At 44.7% G+C, this 11,708-nt stretch overlaps 1 protein-coding gene across 1 annotated transcript in view; it reads left to right on the forward strand.

Annotated features, from left to right (window-relative positions):
* Positions 1–11,708, forward strand: part of ZC3H7A (zinc finger CCCH-type containing 7A) — a 35,969-nt gene that overhangs the window by 777 nt on the left and 23,484 nt on the right. Inside the window, exon 2 of the mRNA XM_007462822.1 lies at positions 11,267–11,368. Within this exon, the coding sequence (XP_007462884.1) occupies positions 11,301–11,368 (68 nt within the window). The 5' untranslated portion in view covers positions 11,267–11,300. The remainder of the gene's footprint in view (positions 1–11,266; positions 11,369–11,708) is intronic.

Genomic DNA, 11,708 nt, shown 5'->3' on the forward strand with positions numbered 1-11,708 from the left:
GGGTTACTCCCCACCACCACCACCCTCCCTTTTTTTTTGCGCGGGGCGCACGTCCTAGGACGTGGGCGGATGGTTTCCTGTCTTATATTGTGGATACGGAGACGGCCGGGCTTTTGGTTTCTTTTCCCCACCCTTAAAGAATGAAGACCTGTCAGTTCCCATTAGCGTGAATTTCCTGTTGGGGACGGTCATTGCAGGGGTGTGGTCCAGCTGGAAAGCTCTGGCTGGTCCCGAGAGCTTGTGCCTGCACCCTGATTGGGTGAATTTTTCTGGAGTCGGGTATTTTCCCCGTCCCCGCATATGTAGTTAGGTATTTAAGAACCAAGGGTCTGCCTAAAGGCGATGTGAGCTGCCCAGGAAGGTGGCCACTGATCGCCAGGGACTCTTGAGCGCTTGGAATGTGGCTAGACCCAATGGAGATGCGCTCCCAGTGAAAAAGACACACCTTAAACACTTAATATGGAAAAAAAAGTAAAATACCTCATTCGTTAATTTTTTTCAACTTAAATCGTACAGGTTGATATGATAATGTTTTGAACATATTGGGTTAATGCAAATATATTATTAAAATTAATGTCACTGGTTTCATTTTACTTTTTTTTTTAACATGGCTACTTGAAAATTTAAAATTAGGTATATGACTCGCATTATACTTCTATTGGACAGTGTTCAGCCAGAGCATCGGAATGGGGGCAGGGGTAGCTGGGAGCCTATGGCATCTGCTTATTTTTAACTGCTTTTCTGATGGCACGTGGCCTCCTCTCTCTTAGCCTCTCAAGGAACCCCCTGCTTCTTCCTTCTCACCCTCAACTGAACTGTCGAGCTGATTGCTTAATGAGGATCTTGTTCTAATTTGCAGAATAATTTAAATTAGTGGACAGAACTTTCTTTGTTGAAAAAAATGTCTGTATGCTGTGTATTGTAGTCTGGAAATAGTTGTGTAAGATTCGTCTCAGAGTCAGATCATGAGCTATCAAAGCTGAATATTTTCAGTGTTTGTGTGTGTGATGCAAAGAGCATGTTAATTTTCAGGGCCTCTGCCACCTCAATGCCTTCTTCCAAGTTACTGTGGCTTTTTCTTGGGCGCTCGTCATACCCTGACCTACACTCTCTTCCCTTCCCGGCCCTCAGATGCTGTCAGTTTTTGGGAATAAATATGGTGGTTGTCAACCATATTGTCCCCTAATTCTTAATTTTGATTAACTGTAAAACTTGCCAGTTTGGGAGGGTTAAATCAATGTTAAGTGGGAGAGAATCAATTACTATAGATCCTCAACTTTAGGAATGGTGAGAGTGACTTTTGGAAAGTTGTGAGCATTCCAATAAAGGACAAGGTAGAAACAGAATATGTCTGTATTCTGTTGCCTTGGTTACTCTAGAAGGGCTTTCAAGAGAAAGTATGATGTGTGGAGACGACTTCTGGATAGTATCTTGAGGTGTTTTTTTGGTTTGTTTTTTGTTTTTAAATGAAAATACTTTTTCTCCAGAATCTTAGGGTTGGAAGTGGTTTTCTCCAAAGTGTGATGTGTTTACAAATCAAGAGGAAAACTTTAGATAGTATTTTTAGGGGGAATAAATAGTAAAACATTAATCCAGAAGTTTAAAAGTTTATGCTTGTGACAATACATCTGTTTTATTTTTATTGTTTTTTTAAATTTTATTTTATTTATTTATTTTTGGCGTATAGGGTCTTCGTTGCTGCACGCGGGCTTCCTCCAGTTGCATGGAGCGGGGGCTACTCTTCCTTGCGGTGTGCGGGCTTCTCCTTGTGATGGCTTCTCTCGTTGTGGAGCACGGGGCTCTAGGCATGCGGGCTCACTAGTTGTGGCTTGCGGGCTCTGGAGCACAGGCTCAGTAGTTGTGGCGCACAAGCTTAGTTGCTCCGCGGCATGTGGGATCTTCCCGGACCAGGGCTTGAACCCATGTCCCCTGCATTGGCAGGTGGATTCTTAACCACTGTGCCGCCAGGGAAGTCCCAGTACGTTTGTTTTAATTCATACACACATGAAGCACATTAAGTGGAGGGGAAAATTTTCTTTGATATAAAGAAACAAGGCCACTTGTCCTTACCAGGTTTTGCCCCAACAAGAAATTTGCTTTTTAATTTTATTATGAGTTTAACGATGTGTTTTTAGTTAATTGATTACTATTAATTTCACATATCTTTCAAAGCTTTGGGAGCCAGGTAATGGATGCAATAAGAGAGAGGCAGAAATTTTTCTGTTTCACAAATAAGGAAGTGGAACCTTTGTATTTTATTAGAATACCTGAGTCTGGAGCGGGAGAGTAATCTGGCACTTCAGAATACCTCCTCTGCAGTCCTGGACATGTCACTGACCCAGGGTCTGTGCGCCCCTGGGCAAGCTGTTTGGAAGATTTCACATCTTTCTTGTTCATTCCTCCCATGCAGGGTTCCTGTATGAGGTGAGATGTCCCCTGGGCCTTAGGAGGGCTGGGCCCTATAATGGGCACCTGGCACATGTTATTATATCTGACAGCAAGTTCAAAATGGATAGCTCGGGGGCAGGGGTGGGAGTGTGGCAAAAATATGAAATTTCCTTTGTGATGTTGTTTAGCACAGCCTTCATCATGGGGGTTTCGTTTTCAGTAAAAGGGGGAAACTGTCTCATGAAGTATTCAGTAGGAGTTTGAGTGTTCCAAGAAAGTGATAGAACATCTGTAATAATGTTTCCCTCCCTGGGTTTGTGGTCACTGAGGGATGTAATATATCCATGTGCTTTTGTAAGTATTACCAGAGTGCACGAACACTGCTGCAAGCTGGGGTGACAGGAACTTTAACTACTTTGTGTGCGTGTTTGTTTATGCCATTACCATGACAGGCTTGAGTCTGAGGGTAGCATTGAATACAGACTGGAAATTATAATTTTTCACTTGAAACTTAGGAATACCTTTTTAGTCAGAAATACAGGCACTGTGCCGCATTCCCTGGGTCACCTTCTCTGGTTCTGTATGAAGATATCTTGGAAGTAAGGCTGTTTAATATTTATTCCTTGCATCTAAACACGTGATGTTGTGGGTGGAGCGTATTTCCATTCAAAGCTCTGGCCCCAGAGTGCTATCCTAACTCTCTGTGTCCACGCCGCGGACACCCTCTGCTTGTCTGAGTTGTTTTAAATCATGTCCCTTGCACACGTCATCATGTGTGCCTGTGTGTGCAGAGACGTGTGTTTGTCCTGTTCCTCTCTAGTGGCTTTGAAGTGCCCACCTGTCTGTCGCAGCTGCATGTGTTTTTCAGAGCCCAGCCCAGGGCCAGCGTAGCCGTGCTCGACCTCCTGGCACGCGCGGTGCGGAATTGCTCTGTGGATAGGAATTCAGGCTCGGAGCCAGCCTGGCCGGCTCGGCCACTTCCAGGCTGTGTGATCCTGGACTATTTGCGCCACTTCTCTGTGCTTCCGTTTCCTCTTAAGTACCTACCTCGCAGGGTTCTTAGGAGGATTAGATGATTTAATATGTGTAAAGAACTTCGAACAATACCCGGTGTCCACTAAGAGGCTTCGGTGTTAGCTATTATTTCCATCTCTACCGGATATTGTAGTCACATTTCGTTTCTTTGGTGTTTTCTGATAAGGGGAGCTAGTTTATGAAGTTACCATGTAAGGCCAAAATTTTACGGTTTAGCATTTCATGGTTTAGTTATAGCTTTGTACTGGACTTTACTATAATGGGTTCCACCTAACAAGTATGGAATAAATATGTAAGGAATTATACTGGAGAACCAGGGGACCTTTGCTCCTGTAAAGCTTCATAGTGAGTAAGGAACTTAAAATCAGCTGATTCCAGAAAGGTGATGTATGTTCCAGCTTGCAAGAGTTTAGTTAATTGAATGAAATTCCTATCTAATTGAGTTTCTGGCGTATTTTCTTTCTTTATTTTTTACTGTTCAGATCTCCCACCCCCATCTCTTCCTTTTTGTTTAAGGAGAAAAAGGTGTGGCTGACTTTCTTTTCCCCTGTTGACAATGAATGAAACCCTTCGCCCGCACTCCTTGAGCAGCTTATGGTTTCAGGTTTTTCTCTGTCACTGTCTCTGGTTGATTCCCACCCTATTGATTTACCCCCCTGCTTTGCTCCCTAAGGAGGTGGGGCCCACCTCAGCCGGCCCTGCTGGCCTCTGGTCACATCCTCTTGGCCCCATCCTTTGGTTTGTCACACTTGCCTTGAGTGAACGGCTGTACCAGGTACTTTATACGGAGCGTTGTCTTTACGCTTGGCCACTTCATTCATTCTTCATTCAAGTTTTCATTGACTTGGACCCAGAGAGTGTAAGGTGATCAGGACTAAGAAAGATAGGGGGCCCCTGGAAGGGAATGATGGGGTGAGAGTGGGGTGTGGCGACAGAGTTGGGGGGGAGGGACGGCCTTTAAAGCTGACACTGAAGCCAAGACTCTGGGGTGAGAGGCCCGTGCAGATCTGGGGAGAGTGTCGTGGCCAAAGGGAACAGCAGGCACGAGGTCCCAGAAGAACAGAGCCCTTGACTCATCCCAGGAACCCACAGGAAGAAGGCCAGTGCGACGGGCTGGGTGAGGGCGGCGTCACAGGCAGGAGTCTAGATTTGATTCTGAGTGCCCAGGGGACGCCGGCAGAGGATTTTAAGCAGGGCTGCAATGACCAATTTGTGCTTTTAAAGAGCATTCCTTTCAGTTTCGTGTGGGAACTGCATGGTGGAGGGGACAGCGGAGAGGATAGGGAGCTGAGAGCAGAGGTGGGAGAGGAGGGTATTTCGACATCCACCTGTGGCCCAGGCGGAGGTGGCAGAGGAGGTTTGAGAACTGACAGATTTGGGGTGTCCCGCATGTATTTTGATGGTATCACTGATGGAGCCTTTGTCGGTGGATTGACTGGATGTGGTGAGAGAATGGTTTCCGGTTTGAGCAATTGGCCAGAAGGTGGTTTTAGTACTAAGAAGGTAAGTTTGGGCAAAAGGTTAGTCTTGGGAGGAGGGTGTAGGATTAAGGGGCATTCTAGTTAAAAACGCTGAGTAAAGGTCACAAACTGACCCAGAATTTTGTATGCGCCTTAGGCATATCAGTGTAGGATAGAAGGCCTTTTTGTAAATGGTGTTTGGGCAACTGGTAGCTATCTGGGAGGGAAATACACACACACACACACACACACACACACACACACACGTATCCAGTTTATGAAAAAAAAAATTTTAATGGAACAGTGAGAATAGTAGAAGAAAACGTGGAGAATTATTTTATGATCTCAGAGTGGAGCAGGCATTTCTGAGTATGTCAAAATCCATAAGCCATAAAAATAAGTATTGATAAACTCAGCTACTTAAAAATAAAACTTTTGCTATCAAAAAGTACCAAAACTGGGACTTCCCTGGTGGCGCAGTGGTTAAGAATCCTCCTGCCGGTGCAGGGGATACGGGTTCCATCCCTGATCGGGGAAGATCCCACATGCTGCGGAGCAGCTAAGCCCGTGCACCACAACTACTGAGCCTGTGCTCTAGAGCCTGTGAGCCACAACTACTGAGCCCACGTGCCACAACTACTGAAGCCCGCGCACCTAGAGCCCGTGCTCCGCAGCAAGAGAAGCCACCTCAGTGAGAAGCCCGCGCACCGCAATTAAGAGTAGCCCCTGCTTGCCGCAACTAGAGAAAGCCTGCGCGCAGCAGCAAAGACCCAGTGCAGCCAAAAAAAAAAAAAAATGTACCATAACCAATGTCAGAAGATTGACATCACATTGGAGAAAATAATAATAACATCACAAAAGACTGCTTTCCTCAACACATAAAGAACTTCCATAAGTCAGAAAAGCCCAACCTGGAAGAAAAATGGGTGAAGGAAATGAAACAGTTCATGGAAAAGGAAGTGCAAACAGCTCTTAAATCTGAAGAGGTGTTCGGCCTCACTAATGATAGACTAGAACAAGCAGGACCCCAACCACAGTTGTCACACTGTTTCTCGTCTCCCTGACAGTGATGGAAACATTTGATAATTTCTTGGTGAAGGGGTAAAATAGGAACCCTTGTGCACTGGTGGTGGGTAGGGTCATTTGGTAGAACTTGGCAGTAGCTGGCAAAATAAAGAAATGTACATACCCTTCATCCTACGGAAATTCTTTGAAGATATGCGTATATGAAATGTTCTGTGTACCTGGTGAACTTTTAAAGATTGGAAACAACCAGAATGTCCATGACTAGGGGGCTGGTGATGTTATGGTGCAGCCATATCACGGAGCACATTGCACAGCTGTTAAAGGTAATGCAGCTTGATACGTGCTGATATGGACTGACCTTTAAGATATGAGGTACCAATCGAGAAAAGCAAGGTGCAGAACGTGTTAGGAGCCCCAGTTTGTATAAAAAATAACGTATGCACAGGATATTTTTAACTTTTTTTTTTTTCTGCGGTACGCGGGCCTCTCACTGCTGTGGCCTCTCCCGTCGCGGAGCACAGGCTCGAGACGCGCAGGCTCAGCGGCCATGGCTCACGGGCCCAGCCACTCCGCGGCATGTAGGATCTTCCCGGACCGGGGCACGAACCCGTGTCCCCTGCATCGGGGGGCGGACTCTCAACCACTGCGCCACCAGGGAAGCCCTAACTTTTTGTTTTGAAATAATTATAGACTCACAGGAAATTGCAAAAGTTGTATATAGAATCCCATGAACCCTTCATCTGCTTCCCCCAGTGGTGCCATCTTACCTAACTGTAGTGCAATAGCAACGTCAGGAAACTGACATTCACATAATACTGTTAACCAGACTACAGACCTGACTCAGTTTTACATTCATTCGTGTGTGTATGTGCGCGCGCGCACGCCTGTGTGTGTGTGTGTGTGTGTGTGTGTGTGTGTGTATCTATGCTGTTTTATCCCATGTATAGATTCATGTAACTACCATTACAATCAAGATAGAGCTTGGTTCACACAGTGTCTTTGTCAGGACACAACAGATCGGTAACAATGGTATTGATTGATTGCCTTCACAGGGCAAATGGGTGGTAGAATGACAGGGTTGGGAAGGCGACATTCCTTTTCACTGTCATAATATTTAAACTCCTGCTCTCCAAACAGTGTGTGATGTCTGGACACCCAAGTAGAACTACCAGGTAGAGGGTATCTACCAAGCTCTGCCAGGGGACAGACGTGTGGAGTTGTCGGACCCTAGATGAGTGTATTTAACATCTGGGCAGAGCAGGAGGTCCCTGAGGGGAGAGGGTGCCTGGGGGAAGGGGGGTCTGATGACGCCCCAGGGCCCTCACGTTTAGAGGTCAGCTGGAGATGAAGCCCCTGTTTTGAGGAGACAGTGGACACCTGTCATGTGTTGCTGAGTTTGAAGAAGGAAAGTGATTGTTGGATTAACTTTATCAAATACTTTCTCACTTGAAAATTGAGGCCAGATTTTGTTGACTGGATCTGAAAATAAGATGGTGTATAAAGCCTTTATCGTTTTCTTTTAAAATGAGATGGGGGGGTGGGGAGGCTTTATTTCACAGGTAAAACTAATCTATGGTGGAAAAAAAATCAGAACAGTGATTCCTGGGCTGGGGGTGGGGCAAGGATTGGCTAGAGAAGGGGCCTGAGGGAACTTTCTGGAGTGACAGTGATGGTGTGTCTCACCACCGGGGTCTGGGTTACATGAGTGTATCGTTTGTTAAAAGTTGCCTTAAATTGTGTGCGTTTTAACTTAAAAAACTAAATAAATGTGGAACCCCAGGTAATGATATGTATGCTGAAGTGTTTAGTGGTAAATTATAATTGATGTCTGCTACTCAGTTTGCAGTTTACCAGAATTGGGTTGATAGATGGACGGAAGTGTGGGCAGATGTAATAAATATAGCAAAATATTAGTTGTAGGATATAGGTAGTATAGAGATATATGTTGTTCATTGTAAAAAAAAAAATTTACTGTGTGTGTAAAATTCTTCATAATAAAATTTAGGGGGAAAATCTACAGAACATGAAATGCCCTGCCATATTATATTTAGACATCACCTGATGTTATGTCCTCAAATCTTTAAACATTTAAAGGAGGTATGGTATTTCACGCTGTTAAGAATCTGCGTCTTATTTTCTCTTAAACACTTGCTTGAGTTGTCAGCTCTCTTCCACCTGCCCTTTGTCCTTAAGAGGGCAAGGTTCGAGGTTTTTCGAGCACTTTCTGGGGAAATAGCTCTAAGGCTCTTAACTTGGCAGATTATCATTACCCCGGAGTTCCTTCTGAGCCAACAGATTTACTTTTTGAGTGAACCTCAAACTAATTCCCCACCCCACCAGACAGGGGTTGGGAGACATGTCCCTCACGGAAGGAGAGGGGATGCTTCTTGTCTTTGGCTTCACTTCTTTTCTCCCAGTCCCTCTGGCCTGATCTCCCTGGACCCCCAAGTGCAGTGCCTTTGAGTTCTAAGGTTCTGACTGTGTTTTAAGTAAAATAGAAGAAAAGGGCTGGGTGACCCGGTAAGTCATCTTTCTAAGGAAGGGCTCAGAAGCTACGTAGGCTTCTTTTTTTTTTTTTTTTTGATATTCTTTTTTTCTTTTAAACCCCACATTTGTTTATTTATTTATTTTTGGCTGCGTTGGGTCTTCGTTTCTGTGCGAGGGCTTTCTCTAGTTGTGGCAAGCGGGGGCCACTGTTCATCGCGGTGCGCGGGCCTCTCACTATCGAGTCCTCTCTTGTTGCGGAGCACAGGCTCCAGACGCGCAGGCTCAGTAGGTGTGGCTCACGGGCCCAGTTGCTCCGCGGCACGTGGGATCCTCCCAGACCAGGGCTCGAACCCGTGTCCCCTGCATTATCAGGCAGATTCTCAACCACTGCACCACCAGGGAGGCCCTGTAGACTTCTTTTAATACTTTATTTCTTTTCCCAGAGATCATTTGTTTACAAGGTTAAAAAAAAAAAAGTTTTAAAGGTTTGCAGTGAAAAGACGCTGTCCCACCCCTTTGCCTGAACCCCTGGGTTTCTCTCACTGCTGTAGCTTTCTGTGATCCCATCTGGAGCTATTTTGTGTATACACAAACAAATATGAACATATACCCCTTACCCCTTTTAAAATAACAGAACAGGGTCTTACTGTGGACACTTGCACTTTGCCTTCTTTTCCCTCCAGCACAATTTATTCAACCATTTCCTTTTTGACAGGCATTGAGTTAATTTCCCATCTTTTTTCTCTTAGAAGTAGTGCCTCTTTAAAGAACCTTGTAAATATTCATACATATGAGTTAAACAGTTTTTTATTATGGAAATGGCCAGACATGTTCAAGTAGAAGAATGAGCCCCACATACCCTCCCCTCGTCCAGCTGGAGCAGTGGCCCATGTTTTTGCTACTCTTGTTTCATGCTCACCCATTTACCCCCCTTTAAGCTAGACTATCTTAAAAACAAGTTCCAGAAACAATGCTGTTTTACTTCAGTATAATGGGCTTTTTAAACCTTTAATTCTGGATAATTTCAAACATAGTATTTTAAGGCAAATACCTTAAAAATACTATTTACACATGTAAATAGTAATACTTCAGTAAAGTAACCAACTTTTAGATAGAAGATCAAAATATTTAGAACTGACAAATATTTAAAAGACAAAAAGCAAAAGCTACAAACTTCTAGTTATCAGATAAACAAGTGCTAGGGATATAATGTACAATGTGATAAATATAAGTAACGCTGCTGTATGAAAATATATGAAAGTTGTTGAGAGAGTAGATGAGTTCTCATCACAAGGGGAAAAAATTTTTTTTCTATTTCTTTAATTTTATATTTATATGAGATGATGGATGTTCACTAAACCTATTATGGTCATCATTTCATGATGTATGTAAGTCAAATCATTATGTTTTACACCTTAAGCTTATACAGTGCTGTATTTCAATGATAATCTCAATAAAACGGGAAGGAGAAAAAATAAAAGACAAAAAGTATTAGCACCAGTTATGAGCCTCCAGGGTATTCCAGCCTCCCTCCCCACTCTACACTTTGAAAAAAGGTAGACTTAAAACTTGCTGGGCTTCCCTGGTGGCGCAGTGGTTGAGAGTCCGCCTGCCGATGCAGGGGACATGGGTTCGTGCCCCGGTCCGGGAAGATCCCACATGCCGCGGAGCGGCTGGGCCGATGAGCCATGGCTGTGGAGCCTGTGCGTCCGGAGCCTGTGCTCCACAGCAGGAGAGGCCACAACAGTGAGAGGCCCGCATACCGCAAAAAAAAAAAACCCAAAAAACAAACAAAAAAATAAAATAAAATAAAACTTGCTTACAAATGGTAAGCAATGAAACAAAAACATTTCAGCTCCGTACTTGAAACAGGGGTGCCATTTCCCTGTCACGTGGGTCCAAATACATGGTTTATGTGACACGATGTCCTCTCAGCATTAGCTCTCAGTCATCCTCATCCAGCCCCTACCCACCCCCGCCAAGGGGCATTTAACAATATCTGGAGACACTAGTTTGTCACAACTGAGGGGAGGGGGTGCTCTACCTCCTCCACTGGCATCCAGGAGGTAGAGGCCAGGATGCTGTCAGCATCCTGCAGTGCACAGGACAGCCCTCCGTACTAGAGAACTATCTGGCTTGAATGGCTGAGGTTGAGAAACCCTAGTTTAGGATATTGGGAGACGATGTTTTATCCGAGATCTCTTCTCTGTGGTTCTCCCGTTGTTTTCTGAGAACTGCTTAATGAACGTCGACTAGTCAGGTTAAATACTCACAGTGTTGACATTTGCCAGTATTACATCGAAGGTAAATCCTTACCTTCCAGAAAATTCCAATTAAAGTAATTTCACTTAGATCCTTATTCTATCAGTTGTACCGAGAAGGGTTGTTTCAAAAAACACAGATAAGGTTTAGACTCTGCTCACAAGGAAGTCAAAACCCCCCAGAGGCAAGCGGATGTGAAACCATTTTGCTTCTGGAAAGCTTCCAGAAGCAAAACAAGGCCAGGACTGTTCTCGTGGCTGCTTCCGTGTGCGTAGAGACGGACCGGGAACAAAACCTGTCGTCGAAGGAAGGAAGGTGAAATGGGGAGAGATGACTTTAGCGTGGGGATTGTTTAGGAGGGGCCTACAGCGTCTGCGCGGCTGTTAAGTGGAGTGAGCAGAGTGTGGAAGCCCTCTGCTCGCGGCGCACGAGACGGTGGGGACCACGGACACAACTCAGGTGGTGTCCTTGGTGTCCAGGACCCTAGTCAAGGTGGTGGAGATGGACATGTCCACAGCTAATCGTGTGACAAGACCTAGATTATGGGTGTTTTAACTGGGGTCCAGGAGCCCCGTGCCTTATGTAATTTCTTGCCTGTTTCTTTCCAGATTTCTCCTTTAGAAAGTGGATGTGTGGGATAACATGTCCAGTGTGTCCGAGGAGAGAAGAAAAAGGCAGCAGAACATTAAGGAAGGACTACAGTTTATACAGTAAGGGCTCATTGCGTGCCTCATGTTCTCGTCATGGAGTAACTCCTTTTGGTGTGGCTCTGCACGTAGCAGGGGTTAGGAAACCTTTAGTTATGTTTCAGAAGTCCTGTTCTTTGGGGTTAAAAATTAGATATTTTTGTTCCAGCAGTATTTTCTGCTCTTGGACATTGATTTCTTTGTGTTCGGAACTGGATCTTGCTGTCACTGATTTTTAGGGCTGAAATCCTTAAGTATCCTCTAAAATGTTAGACTGAGGAATTTGAACCTAATCTCATAAGAACAGTTCTGATGAGTGAAAATCAACATCTGTCAGCACACAGGGCTTTTGTGATCACACTCT

This window comes from Lipotes vexillifer, unplaced genomic scaffold (assembly GCF_000442215.2).
Source record: "Lipotes vexillifer unplaced genomic scaffold, Lipotes_vexillifer_v1.1 scaffold306, whole genome shotgun sequence".
NCBI lineage: Eukaryota > Metazoa > Chordata > Mammalia > Artiodactyla > Lipotidae > Lipotes > Lipotes vexillifer.